Raw genomic sequence first — 15,022 nt, forward strand, 5'->3', positions numbered from 1 at the left:
AAATTTTGGATCTACAAATCCTGGAGGTTGTTCAACATATACCTCTTCTTCCAATTCTCCATTGAGAAAAACAATTTTCAGATCCATTTGAAAGACTTTAAACTTTTTGTGAGCAGCATAAACCAAAAAGATTCTTATGGCTTCCAATCTAGCAACTGGTGCAAATGTTTCATCATAATCAATACCCTCTTGTTGAGAGTAACCTTTAACAACTAGCCTTGCTTTGTTTCTTGTAATAGCCAAACGTTTACCGGCTTCGCGAGACCATTTCGGTCTTCTGAACACCCATTTTGTGTCAACAATTGATCTGTTATTTGGTCTTGGCACTAGGGTCCAGACTTTATTTCTTTCAAATTCATTTAACTCTTCCTGCATTGCTTGCACCCAATCAGCATCTTGAAGAGCTTCTTCCACTTTCTTTGGTTAAGTCAGGTGTATGTGCTTTAGTCCACTTCCTTGCACATGGAAGTTGTTCTCTAGAACTGGATCCTCCCCCATGATCCATGCTGTCTCCATCAGTATTTTCTGATGTTTCCCATGTAGTTATGCTCTCTGAGACTTCAGAATTTGAGTTGGATCCTTCAGGATTTGAAGAATAAGAGTTTCCAGAATTATCAGAATTTGGCTCATCAGAACTTTATGAATCAAAACTTGAAGAGCCAGTGACAGGTTCTGATGCTTCTTGAGAGTCTCGAGTTATGGTAGGATCTTCAGCTTGCTCCCCCTGAACATGTGCATTTTCCCTTGGAGTAGTTACCACAGTTTCAATGACATCAGAATTTAACCCGTCAGAACTTACAGGATCAGGATTTAAGCCATCAGAATTTACAGAAACATAATTTAAATCTTCATTTTCAAATCTCAACTGATCATGATCATTAAAATCTTCAAGTCCAGTAATCTTTTTATCATCAAAAGATACATTGATAGATTCTATGACAACCCTTGTTCTTAAATTGTAGACTCTGAAGGCTTTTGTGGAAAGTGGATATCCAACAAAAATTCCTTCATCAGCTTTTAGATCAAATTTTGACAGCTGTTCAGGATGAGTCTTAAGAACAAAACACTTACATCCAAATACATGAAAGTATTTCAGATTTGGCTTCTTTTTCTTCACCATCTCATATGGTATTTTTCCATGCTTGTTTATGAGTGTAGCATTCTGTGTAAAATAAGCAGTCTGCACAGCTTCAGCCCAAAAGTAGGTTGGCAGCTTTGCTTCATCAAGCATAGTTCGTGCAGCTTCAATGAGAGTCCTGTTCTTTCTTTCTACAACTCCATTTTGCTGTGGAGTTCCAGGTGCAGAAAATTCCTGCTTTATTCCATACTCTTTACAAAACTCTTTCATGATTGAATTCTTGAACTCGGTGCCATTATCACTTCTTATGATTTTAACAGAATCTTTGACCAATTTATCCAGCTGTCTGACATGATCAGTTAGACTAGATGCAGTTTCATTCTTCTTGTGCAAGAAATACAGCCAAGTATATCTTGTGAACTCATCCACTATAACCATAGCATATTTCTTCTTTGCAATGGACATGACATTGACTGGACCAAATAGATCAACATGCAGTAAGTGATAAGGTTCAAGAATTGAGGATTCAATTTTGCTCTTGAATGAAGATTTTCTTTGTTTTGCCTTTTGACATGAATCACAAAGGCCATCAGGAGCAAATACTGATTTTGGCAGTCCTCTCACAAGATCTTTCTTTACTAGCTCATTTATGTTGTTGAAATTTAAATGAGAGAGTCTCTTGTGCCAATTCCAGCTTCATATATGTTACCATACCTGTAACCTTTCAGAACTACTTTGCTTGTAGAATTACTTACAACTTCACAGTGTTCTTCAAAGAAATCCACATGATAACCTCTGTCACAGATTTGACTCACACTTAGAAGATTGTGTTTAAGTCCTGAGACAAGAGCTACTGTTTCAATGATGACATTCCCAAGATTGATATTGCCATATCCCACAGTTTTTCCCATGTTTCCATCTCAATAAGAAAATCCTGGGCCAGCTTTCTCCACAAAGTCTGATAGCAGGGCTTTATTTCCAGTCATATGTCCTGAACATCCACTATCCACAACTTGGATATTTTTTCTGTTGCCCTGCAATCACAAAGACCACTACTGGTTAGTTTTAAGGACCCAGACTTGCTTGAATCCTTTGGCCTTTTTAAGTTTGTTAGCATTTGCAGCGGATTTAGTTTCAGAGTTTATGATAACATGCTGTTTATCAGAATTTATATCAGACTTTGCATCAGACTTTACACTAGAAGGAATTGCACTAACTTTCTTCAAAGAAGGTTTTATTTGATAATAATCATAGTACAAACTATGATATTCCTTACAAGTATAAATGGAATGCCATAAACTACCACAATGAAAACAAGTTTTTTATGGTTTAAACCTAACAGACTGACTCTTAACTCCTGATATAGGAGGTAAAGAGTTTATATCTTTATTTTTCCTGCAAAAAGAAGCAAGATGGTTAGAGTTTCCACAATAATAACATTTCTTTCTAGGAGCATTAAGAACAGGCATATAATTATTGCTTTTATTCACACCTTCCTTTCCATTCCTATTTTTCCTAGCTTTATTTATCTTGTTCATATTTCTAATCTCTTTCAGCTTATGCTTAAGCTGCTTCTTGGTCATTAAGCCTATATTTACTTCAACTGGTTTATCCTATTTTAATTTGTCAGAAGTTGACTTTTCTTTTACTTCTGTCTTAGAATCTTTCATCTTTTCAGAATCAGACATAACATTTTTTGCTACAAATTTAACAGGATTTACCTTTGGCTTAGCAGTCTGTTTAACATAAATTGGCTCAATTTGCACATTTCCTTTCTCACTTTTATCATCTCCATAATTTAAGTTCTCTTTCCAGTTTCCGCTACTTAGTATATTCTGAGTTGTTCTGCCAGAGTTAGTCCAAGTTCTGATGATCTCTCTTTCCTTTTCTAAATCAGTTTTTAGAGATTCATTCAATTTTAGCACTTCATCTCTAACTCCTTTTCTAAATAGTCATTTCTGTTTTTAAGAGCAAGACTTTCAGATGTTAATCTTTCACATTTTAAAGTCTGATCTCTAAAACTAATGAACATGGTTTTAAGGTATACTCTCAACTCAGTAATATCATCAATATGAAAAGCAAAGGTTGTTTGAGGTACCTTCAATTCAGCAGTGTCAGTATTGCTATCAGCATTTGCCATCAAGGCATAGTTTACCTCATCTTCAGAATCTGAAGTGTCTGTCCAGCTTTTCTTCTTTGTGACAAGTGCCTTGCATTTATCACTTTTTCCTTTCTTGCAGTCAGGAGATATGTAGCCTCTTTCACCACAATTGTAGCATTTGACATTTGAGTTGTCTCCTCTGTCAGACTTTCCTCTTTTGCCTTCAGACTTTCTGAACCCTTTCTTATTAGAACTTCCACCTACCCTGGAAAACTTCTTGCCCTTTCTGAATTTCTTGTAGGCTATTTTTGTGATACCCTTCACCATAAGAGCACACAGTTGCATCATCTCTGCATCAACATCAACTTCAGATAAACTTTCAGTTTCTGAATTATCATCATCAGAATATGATGACTCTGAATCAGACTTTATGATGAGAGCCTTTCCTTTGCCCTTCTTTGAGACAATAACTTTAGGAGACTCCTCCTCAGCTTTAAGAGCAACTGTCCTTGACTTTCTTTCATGCCTCTTGCTCCTTTGATCCATCTCAAGTTCATAATTCTTGAGCATACCATAAATTTCATCAAGAGTAGTTTCAATAAGGTCATAGTTGTCTCTTATTGTAGTAGACTTCAAATCCCAATTTTCAGGAATAGCTAAAAGGAATTTTAGATTTAAATATTCAAGATCATATTCCTTGTCCACCAGTGACAGATCATTCAAGAGTTTGACAAACCTGTCATATAAATCAGTTAATGACTCATCAGCTTTTGAATCAAAGTGCTTATACTCTTGAGTGAGTATAGTCCTCCTGTTCTTTTTGATTGCATCAGTTCCCTAGCATCTTGTCTCCAAAGCATCCAATATCTCCTTTGCAGTCTTGCATCCAATTACCCTGTTTGACATAACATCATCAATTACATTATGTAGCAAATGCCTTACCCTTGCATCCTTGGCAATAGATGAGATATCTCCAGGTGTGTATTCACCTCTCTCCTTTGGTGTGGTCTTTGCTGGTTGATCATCAACTGCAACAGAGAGCTTGGTAGGCTTATATGGTCCTTCATTAATTCTGTCAAGGTACTCTGGATCTGTAGCTTCCAGAAATATAGCCATCTTCACTTTCCATATAGGATATTCAGATGCTCTCAGTATGGGAACCCTAATAGTCTCATATCGACTGTGGGTTTGAGTGTTTTGAGTTTCTTGAGTTTTGGTGGGCTTAGTTAGAGTTTGTGTTTCTTCAGATATGATTGATTGTTTGGATCTTTACTGTATGTGTGTTAACAGAAAAGCTCTGATACCACTTGTTAGGTCGCACAACACTTTAGAAGGGGGTTGAATATAGTGTTTATACAATCAAATCGATTTCAACACAAGTATGTAACAAAGATCAAGTATATTCAAATAAACTCTGTTACAATAGAACTGTTGTTCTCTCTCAGTGATGAACAATATCACTAAGAGCTGCTAGGTTATAATGAATAATGTTCTCGTGAATGATAACATATATAGTGTAAACCCTAAGATGTGTTTATATAGTACACAGTTACAAGATATCTTCTAATTGATATTATATATAATTTTGTCTCCTAAAATATATCAATCAGATATCTTCTACAAGTCTTCTAGTCCTCTAACTCTTCATGCATATCTTCTTTTGTTTTAGTCCAGATCTTCTCCTGTAAATCAGCCACATTCCTTATCTGAAATCTTCCCGCACTTAAGTCCTGATATATATCTTCTAATGCCTTAAGTTCTGATATTAAGTTCGAACTTCAGTAAGTTCTGATTTCAGTAAGTCCTGTTGTTAAGTTCTGAAAACTAAATACAAATCAGATTAGACATGACATCTCAAATATATCTAACATCTTGTATTTGAAAAATAGCCTCCACTAACGGTGTTAAATGAAGTTAGCAGTTGTACACGAAATGCACAACTTTTGTTAACTTCATGTACACATTTTGCTATTTTCAAGCTACAGGTACACAAATTGTATAAATTAGAAACTTCATGTACGCATCTTGCATTTTACTCTAATGCGGGCTGAGTGAGCCGAGTCTCGAACATGGCGTAATTAAAGCCGAGAATAATCGAATCGGGTCGAGCCGTCTCGTTTAACTAATCGAGCCTAAACCTCAGTCCAAACTCGACTCGTTTAATTTCACGAGTCGAGTCGGCTCATTTTCGTTTAATTTCACGAGTCGAGAGGAGCCGAGCCGACTCGTTTAACGAGTCGATTTTAACAAGTTGAGCGAGCCGACTCGTTTAATTTTCAGATTTAAAAATTAAATTCATATCCAAATCCAAATCCAAAAAATCCGGTTCGGTAAATCCAAAATTTCGGGTTTCGAATCGGGTATCTGTCGGATCGGATAATTTGCCATCCCTGTAAAACACGGAATATACCGAGCAAAATAAAAAATTAATATAAAAAAGGGAATCCCCGAAAATAATTTGGAAAGTAGAACTCCAAACCTACACAACTGCAAGCGGGGCTGAACAAAATAGAAGTAGAACTGTAGAGAGAAGAAGAGATCATAATTATAATCGTACAAACTTGAATTTGGATATAAGATGGGTTACGTACAAGAAGCCAGGGAAAATCACGTCAAAAAGAAAGTCGAGGAAGGTACCTTTTTTCTTAAAACCCTAATTTTACCTTTTCATTTATTTTTTGTTTACATCTTCTTTGACCTGTGTTTAATTTTGTATGCCTAATATGTAACATATTCTATTTCTATATTATAAATGATTTATTCAAGCTCAATTGGAAACTTGGCTAATTATTTTTAATTGGAGCAGAAAAGAATGTGAATTATTAGGTGGATAAATGTGTGCCCGATAGATGATGATACACACACGTTAAGTTTTTACTCCTTTGGTTGTAAGTGTCGGTTGTTCTTAAGCACTTCCAGCTGCTGTACTCTTTACAATGCAAGCCTATAGATAGGCCGGAATAAAAGAGTGAGCAACTGGGAAAAATATGATTGAAATAACACGTTATTACAGGAATAAGTGCTTAGCACAATATTAAGCCTATTATTATTGGGGGTTACAAATGTGAGAGATGTGTAATTCTAGTAACTGCATTTTGTTGTCTATTGGTAACCTTGTTAATTAAAGAACTTTATAACATATTTGCAGACAATATGGAACTAATAAATTAGAAAATGAGATGCTTAAATTGCTTCTAATTGTTTCAATAAATTCCCTACATCCATTGTATATAAAGGAATGTTATTCTACAGCAAGAAAGACTAATGCTAACTACTATATTTAGTAAAAGTATACACTATACTTATTCCTTGATACACCCCCTCAAGTTTAAGGCGGAGGTTGAAGATGAGAATGAGAGTGATGATACTATGACTTTGGACTTTGGAGAATTTCTTTTGCGAAAGTGGAGGAGAAAGAGAGTGTCTAGGTGGAGAGACTGTGTAGTAATGGTATAGGTGGAATGTGGTTTGGGAGCGGTGTGATTGCCTTGTAGCAGAGTGGATCTGAGAAGAGTGGGAGATTTGGAGAGGGAAGAGGATGGTAGGGTGGAGGAGGTGGATTTTGGCGAAGCAATGACAGAGGATTATGATAAATCTGGAGTTTGCTGCTATGATAAATCTGGAGTCTGCTGCTACGTCAAGGAAGCAGAAGCTCGCTTATCAAGTTGAATTGGAGTCAATGGTGGTGAAATTGGAGGAAGAGAATGAATTGGTGTTGAAGGAAGAGCAAATTGGAGAAAGGTTTAAAGAGCTGGTTGAGAAAATTGTCCCAGTTGTGGAGAAGCGAAAACTACAATTTTATCTGCGGAGAGTTTGGTCTGCTGAGTGCTGAGTTGTAACACGACTGAGGCAGGAAAGTGAATGAGATGATAATCCATTACCTTTCTACTATATATATGGAAGACAACAAGCTCTGGTAAATTAGTATTTTTTTAAGTAATGGTACTCGTTTTGACCTTTGAGGTATTTATTGACAACTAATGGTCACATTGCTTCTAATTGTCTCAACAAAGTTACTACATCCTTCATACATATAGAATGTTATTTAACAGAAAGAAAGACTGATGCTACCCATATTCCTTAATATTTATTACACAAAATCTAATTAAAAGTATCTGATATTGCAACTGTATGTCCAAAATTTTCAGTTTGTACTAAAATAGGCCAACGTTTCCAGCAAGTTTGGTACTGATTGGATGTAGAATTGGAGCTTAAATGTGCATTCAAATTTCAAGCTTAACCAACTAACTAATAGGCGTGGGAGGTAATAGTCGGTGGTAGTTATATATTATACTACAATTGGTATTTGGTGATATGTAAACTCATTCTTAGATGAACTTAAATTAACAGTAGACGAACTTTTAATTGATTTTTATACACGAGCTGCACATGATGCATAACTTAGTTTGATATTGCAGCATTGCGCAGCAAAATGAAAGTGAAAGCACTGAAGGAATGTGACCAGCTTGCTGCAAAATATGCTGAATGTGCCACAGGGAAAACTATATCTGTGATTTGGCAATGTCGCAAACAAGCTAAAGAGCTAAATGAGTGCCTTCATCAGTTGTAAGTTCTATTTTACATGTTTACTCGTGTCTTATGGCTATCAACATCCAAATTTAGAAAAAAAAGCCAGGGAAATGTGATTCTTCCTTCCCATTCTTGTGAAATCCAGATTAACATATGCATGTGCTCTTGATATGAAACTAAACCAGTTTTTTCGTGTCAAGTCTTAGTTTAATAGAAAGCAAAGGTTTTGGCCATCAGATAGATGGTTCAAAAACATAGAGAGAAAGTAGCAGATCTATTACATTGCCACGAAGGTTGTTGTAGATCCAAGTATATTTTTAGTTATTATTTTAATTTTTTATCTTTCTACATTTGTGTTGTAACTACGACCATTACTTGGGAGTTTGAACCAATATGAATAAGTTGGTTGAGATTATGTGCTCAATAAAGCAGAGTTTCTAATTTCTTCAGGTTTCTAAGTCGGATGCCCCTTTTCTTATCTTTTATGTAGATATAAATGCATACAAGCATGGTAAATGACTGATCATCATATATGTATTACTTTGATAGTTTAGATTTGTGGTAAAATGTTGAAATTTTATCAATAATAAGTTACCTATAACATAGTTATCTTATTTGCCGCAGTACCAATGACTCTGTCTTGGAAGAAATGAAGAAACAGTACACGCTTCAACAGGATTCTCAGGGTCCTCTAAGAACTTAGATTTCAACTGTAGTTTTGGGACCATGTTTTCTCATTTCTTTATTCTGATTGCGAAAGTAAATTTGCAATATTGATCACTTTGAAACCACATTGCTCCAAGTATTTGTAGAAGAAAAAGCAAAGATTCTGATTTTTATTATTGTATCGCTATGGTTTTGAGCTTCATAATTTAGTCCTTAGCTGTGGCACAATTTGTGTAATTTTTAATTCTTAGGAATAAATGTGGTATTCTCGGTTAACATCTCCTCTCCTATCTCATTTCCGCATATAACTCATTTTACGTGCAATCTATTTAAAGTACTAATAGAAAAATATTGTCTAGGTAAGTAATGTACTTGAATGTATCAATATACCTCTAGAAGCAATGTGCATTTTTGAAAAAAAAAAGAATTCATGATTGGGTAAGATCAATCCAATAGCATGATAGGTTAGACTTTACAAACAGTTAAGTACTGAACTCTGTTCATTTACAACACTTGATAAACTAAAATTTGAACGATCGAATTCTGTGTCTGCAATTTTTTCTTCTCAGATAGTAGCCAAGCATTTTAATATCTGTCTTACAAAAAGGAGATCTAAGAACATCGCCAATAGAGGTTGTCAAATTTTATGTGGCATGACACTCTTGGTTGCCAATCTATTGGAGTTGAACAAAGGGTCTCGCTTGGCGGCTGAACAACACAAACTCATTCACGCACCTGGACTACAAAATAAACAGACATATTAGGTGGTCAAGTGGAAGCACAAGTTGTTATTAGCCCGCAGATACTTAAATGGTTTTTGACATACCTTCCACTTGGACAATAATTTTATTTTCTACTCATCGCTGTAGTTTGTATTCATTCAGCGGCCTCTACCATAGTTGATAACGTTATCAACTACATTATAACTAGCCTCTAGGTTCTTTGCATTTGAACTGCATTTACCAAAGGAAAACATTGAAATGGCTGAAGCAGCTGTGTTAATAGTTGTTGGAAGGCTCACTGATTTACTGACGGAAGAAACTCAAGTTCTGCAAGGACTGAAAGATGAAATTCAAGGACTGGTATCGGAGCTCATGCGAATGAAAACATTTTTACTAGACGCGGATTCAAGGCTAAGTGAAGAGAAAGTTGGCAATTTGCTTTCGGACATACGAGAGTTGGCCTATGATGCTGAAAATGTTGTTGAGACCTTTCTTCTCAAAGCTTTTTCGTCTAGTGAAAGAAAGAGAACAAAGCAAGCAGGAAAGTACTCAATAAAGATTAAAGATTTAGAAAAGAAGATGTCTCTCATCTTTGATTGCTTTGCTGATTTTAATATCAGATCAACATTGGAATCCCCGGGAGCATCAAATTCTTCATCTGGAACATCGGGGAAGCTAAAGCGATTTTACTCTTACGCTACTCCTGAACCAGAGATATTTGTTGGATTTCATGCAGATTTTATTTCTTGGTCAGACATTTGGTGAATGAAAGTGATGATTGTTACAAGCTTGTCTCTATTTGTGGAATGGGAGGCCTGGGTAAGACCACTCTGGCTCAAAAAATATACAATAATCCCATCATTAAGGCGTGCTTTGGTGGTTTAGCCTGGGTTTCTATTTCACAGAAGTGGCAAACGGAACAAGTTTTGCAGCGAATTCTTATTTGTCTTGTCCCGGAGAGAAGAAATGAAATTTTTGCATTTCAGAATGACAAATTAGTTGAGAATATGCTACAAATCCAGCAAAGCAAAAAATGCTTTGATAGTCCTGGATGACATTTGATCTACTGATGCTTGGGATTCTTTAAAAGCGGCATTCCCAGCTGAAATGTCAAGAAGCAGATTACTGCTTACAACCCGTAATGTTAATGTTGCTGAGCATGCGAATCCAAATGGGTTCATACACCAACCAGTACTTCTAAACCCGGAACAGAGTTGGGAGCTACTTGGGTTGAGAGCACTTCCTAGAGGAGGAGATTGTCTAGTTATGTAATTTACTTGAATTTATCAATATAATTCTATAAGCAACGTACATCTCAAGAAAAGAATTTGTGATTAGATAACAACGATAATGATATAATAGCATGCTAGATTATAAAACTTAAAAATTCTGTAAAAAATGCAAAGTGTAGTTTTAAACTTGTAATACCTGATATCATGATTTGAGATGTCATATAATTTACACAAAGTTACTGTGAAGCTATCGTCTAGAAGATTTATTAGTAGCAAATCTATCTCTTAATTGTGTTTTATTCCCTTGGTTTACTCAAAGGGCCTAGCTGATAATTTTGTACGCGTATATGCAGTTATTTAATTCTGTATTTTAAATTGGTTACTCTGTTGCAGACATTACCAGAGATGTCAAAATAATGGAAGAATTAGGAAGGGAAATGGTTGGAAAATGTGGCGGTCTTCCACTAGCTATAGTCATATTGGGTGGAATTCTTGTAACAAAACTATCATTAATAGAGTGGGAGAAGGTTTATAATGATAGTCTCTCATCCCTGAAGATGGGAAGAGGAAAAGGATTGGGAGAGAAGTATCAAACACAGATGGCTGAGGTTTTAGTTTGGAGTTACAATGACTTGCCCCTTCAGCTCAAGCCATGCTTTCTGTATTTAGGTAAGTACAGTGAAGATGAAAGTATAGATGCAGAGACTTTATATGAGTTATGGATCGCGGAAGGGATGGTACTGTCGAGTGACAAAAGGGAAGGAGAAACAATGATGCAAGTAGCTGAATCATATCTAGGGGAACTGGTACATATGAGTATGGTTCAAGTGAAGATTAATGATGTGAAATCATTTATAAATTTCGAATCATGTTCACTTCATGACCTTATGAGAGACCTAGCTATATCCCACGCAGAAGCAGAAGAATTTTTCAAAGTAATTGATCTCCAAACAAAAACTGATTCTCACCTTGGTGCTTCAGCGGATTTCAGGTACTCTAACACTCGACAACTTGTAGTTCATTTTGATGATGGATATAAAAGTAAAAAAAGTTATCACTACTTTGGTAAGAAAGCCAATCAGCAAAGGTATCGATCAATATTACTACTCAATAAGGTTGGAACACGAAGTTTGCCCCCAGAACTTGGGTCACATATCGCCAATTTCAGGTGTTTACGAGTTTTATCTTTAGAGGTACAGATTGATATTAGATTGATTTATTCTTGGTCCCTTTGTCGTATTAATTTTGGAAGAGTATTAGGTAGCCTTGTTTACTTGCGATATCTTAGGGTAAGTGATGTTCATTTGGCAATTTTTCCATCGATTCAAAAGTTGATGCTACTAGAAACTCTAAGATTAGATAAGACAATTTGATATTTATTTTCCACCATGGCTGTCAAGAAATTTTCTTAGTATGTTGGGACGTTTGAGACATTTGTATCTACCATTACTAGGAGTTAAGGGCATACAGAAGAGCACAAAACTACGGTTTACTGGTTTGAGCAAGTTAGAGACACTAGAAAATTTTGATACTAATTGGTGTGAGGTTAAGGATCTATCGGATTTAATCAGTCTTCAGAAACTAACTTTAAAAGTTAGTACTGACGATATGGAAGAGATGATGGAAAATTTGGAAGCTATAGCCTTGTCATCATCTTCGTGTCTCCAGTACTTGGAACTCTCTGTTTCTACACGTGGTCAAGGGATCCAAAACACTCAAGATATGATGAGAAAGTTGTTGTGGAATTATCAATTCAGCCTTCAAAAATTAGAAGTAGCAGGCAAGCTCCCAGAGTTGGTTCTATTATTTGAGCCGCCATCGCAACTTATTCTTCATACTCAGATCGATGTATCTTCAATTTGTATCACCCACTTAGTATTATGGGAGTCCTGCCTAAAGGAAGACCCGATGCCAGTACTCGAGAAGATTGCTACATTGCGTGACCTCTATTTACATGTGTCCACATATCTGGGAAATGAAATGAAATGCTCAGCAACGGGGTTCCCGAAACGCACCAATCTTACACTTGAGCATCTACCCAACATAGTAAAGTGGAGGGTGAGGGTGGAGAAAGGAAGTATGCCTAGTCTATCTTATTTGATGATTGTCAGATGTTCTAAGTGTTGGACAAATTTAGTATTTTAGACTAAGTTGTGAATCATTTTGAGACTCTATATGAGTGAGACACATTCTGTGTTAGTGGTGTGTATTTATTGGAACGTATTCTCCTCTTCGAGGGGATTCCAACGCATATTTATACGTTCAAAATGAGTAAAAGGTGAATGAGAACTGATGTTCTAAAGTTTTACCTTTTAATATGAAAAGTGGTTTTCTACCACATCGAAAGTAACTCAAACCTAATCCTTAGTTTTTCTTATAAATACCATGTACCACATCGAAAAGAAAAACAAGTCCTTTCAAGCCTCTCTTTATAAATAGAGTCTTAGGGCATCAGTTTTTATTAAGTCATGGGAATAAGAGTCATCTCTTTCATTCTCGGTCTCTTTAGTCTTAAATTTTTCAATATTCCGGTGATAGTTCTCGGGCTTAGTTCAAGTTCGTTGAGAGTATATTCGATCTATCGATTATACTGGTATCTCGTTTTATCCTGGGAGGCTATCGACTCGCACATACGGTGAGAGGCAAAATAGCTTTAAGGAGACAGTTTCAACTGGACTCGAGGATCTCCCTTTGGTTTTATCCTTTCTTTCTCTGTTTGATTTCGTTTACTCACGCACACACTTATTTGATTTATATGTATTAATCGCAGATTGTCTTCACAATCTTAAAGCTATTTCTTTTATACATCTGTGACTGATACATCTGTATCTGCTTGTTTCGTTGAGTAACAGATCGATCCGATGAACATGACGGCTGATCCCAACGCACAGATCACTGGATCTGATGGGGTTCACCAGCAGCCGATTAACCCTAATGCACAGATCGTACGATCTGATGGGGGTCAAACGCCTGTTGGACATGTGCCTTCGGGATATGTGCCTGTGGGACACACTGTCATTGGACAGTTTAGTGTTCCTCTTGGACAGATATCGGCAGGATTCACTCATCCGATCATACCTGCGGTGCCTACTGGTGTGCATACACCTGTACTACAGACGCACGTACCATCTGTTCCACATGTGGTGCCTGCTGCACCTGTTATGCCAACTGTGCCTGTTGCACATGCTGAAAAACCTGAGAAGTTCAACGGAACGAACTTCAAACGTTGGCAACAAAAGATGCACTTTTATCTGACCACGCTGCATATGGATCGCTTTCTCAAGGAAGAACCACTGTTGCTCACTGCTGAGAGTAACATGCAGACTGTGTATGCTGCTGATGCTTGGAAGCACTCCGACTACATCTGTCAGAACTATTTGCTAAATTGTTTGTCTGACTCGTTGTATAACGTATACAGCGCGAAGCCAACAGCTAAGGTTTTATGGGAGTCACTTGACCATAAGTATAAAACCGAGGACGCTGGGGCAAAGAAGTGGATTGTTGGCCGCTTTCTTGATTATAAGATGGCAGACTCTAAGACTGTGGTCAGTCAGGTGCAGGAACTGCAGGTGATCATTCATGATATTCATGCAAAGGGAATGGTCATAAGTGAATCTTTCCAAGTCGCTGCTGTTATTGAAAAGCTTCCACCTGGATGGAAAGATTTCAAGAACTACCTTAAGCACAAGCGAAAGGAGATGTCTATGGAGGATCTTATTGTTAGACTTCGTATTGAAGAAGACAACAGAGGGTCCGAGAAGAAAGTTAATATTGCCACTGAGAAGGCAAACATGGTGGAGCATGCTCAAAGCTCCAAGCCCAAGAAGACTAATTCTGGTAAAGGGGCAAAGCTGGCACCCAAGGGAGGGATTTCGAAGTCGAAATTTCAAGGGAACTGCTACAACTGTAATAAAGTTGGTCATAGGTCTTCTGACTGCAAGAAGCCCAAGAAGCCCAACAAGAAGAAAGAAGCAAACATGGTAGAGAATATCTCCAAGGAGATAGGTGACATAGACCTCTGAGCTACAGTCTCTGAAGTGAACCTGGTCGGTTCTAATCCACGGGAATGGTGGATTGATACTGGTGCTACTAGGCATGTTTGCTCAGACAAGGCGGTTTTCTCTAGCCTCAAAGCTTCCGATGCTGGTGAGAAGCTCTACATGGGGAATTCAGCAACTTCTACCATTAAGGGTGAAGGCACGGTGATCCTGAAGATGACCTCTGGGAAGAATCTGACTTTGAAGAATGTACTTTATGTGCCTGATATTCGCAAGAACCTTGTGTCTGGTTCTCTGTTGAATAAGCCTGGCTTTCGCATTGTAATAGAGTCAGATAAAGTTATTTTGTCTAAGAGTGGTATGTTTGTAAGCAAGGGTTATTTAACTGATGGGCTTTTTAAGCTCAATGTAATGTCCGTTAAGGACGATAATGAAATGAAGAATTCTTCTGCTTACTTGCTTGAGTCTCCTAATTTATGGCATGCTAGATTAGGACATGTAAATTATGACACTTTACGACGTTTAAGTGCAAAAGAATACATACCAAAACTTACGATTGATTCAAAACATAAGTGTGAGACTTGTGTTGAGGCAAAATTAACGAGATTATCATTTAAACGTGTGGAAAGGAACACCAAACTGCTAGACCTAATACATAGCGACATATGTGATTTAAAATTCGCTCCAACAAGAGG

At 36.9% G+C, this 15,022-nt stretch overlaps 2 protein-coding genes across 2 annotated transcripts; both read left to right on the forward strand.

Annotated features, from left to right (window-relative positions):
* The first annotated feature begins 5,633 nt into the window (after positions 1–5,633).
* LOC141717867 (uncharacterized) lies at positions 5,634–8,656 on the forward strand. The gene is made up of 3 exons (XM_074520085.1): positions 5,634–5,812; positions 7,598–7,745; positions 8,334–8,656. Exons 1-3 carry the CDS (start codon positions 5,758–5,760, stop codon positions 8,410–8,412), a joined length of 282 nt encoding a protein of 93 aa, XP_074376186.1. The 5' UTR covers positions 5,634–5,757; the 3' UTR covers positions 8,413–8,656.
* Positions 8,657–9,336: 680 nt separating this feature from the next.
* On the forward strand, positions 9,337–12,621 carry LOC141717868 (putative disease resistance RPP8-like protein 2). The gene is made up of 2 exons (XM_074520086.1): positions 9,337–10,360; positions 10,723–12,621. Exon 2 carries the CDS (start codon positions 10,746–10,748, stop codon positions 11,700–11,702), a length of 957 nt encoding a protein of 318 aa, XP_074376187.1. The 5' UTR covers positions 9,337–10,360; positions 10,723–10,745; the 3' UTR covers positions 11,703–12,621.
* Positions 12,622–15,022: the final 2,401 nt, after the last annotated feature.

The sequence above is a fragment of the Apium graveolens genome, chromosome 4 (genome assembly GCF_009905375.1).
Source record: "Apium graveolens cultivar Ventura chromosome 4, ASM990537v1, whole genome shotgun sequence".
In the NCBI taxonomy this organism is placed as follows: domain Eukaryota; kingdom Viridiplantae; phylum Streptophyta; class Magnoliopsida; order Apiales; family Apiaceae; genus Apium; species Apium graveolens.

What these genes read in the sequence shown, in the direction of transcription:
- LOC141717868 (XM_074520086.1), top strand. Translation starts at nt 10,746, where the DNA reads ATGGAAGAATTAGGAAGGGAAATGGTTGGAAAATGTGGCGGTCTTCCA.
- LOC141717867 (XM_074520085.1), top strand. Translation starts at nt 5,758, where the DNA reads ATGGGTTACGTACAAGAAGCCAGGGAAAATCACGTCAAAAAGAAAGTC. An exon ending in CAAAAAGAAAGTCGAGGAAG is followed by an intron (nt 5,813 to 7,597) that starts GTACCTTTTTTC and finishes TTGATATTGCAG; the next exon opens with CATTGCGCAGCAAAATGAAA. An exon ending in AATGAGTGCCTTCATCAGTT is followed by an intron (nt 7,746 to 8,333) that starts GTAAGTTCTATT and finishes TATTTGCCGCAG; the next exon opens with TACCAATGACTCTGTCTTGG.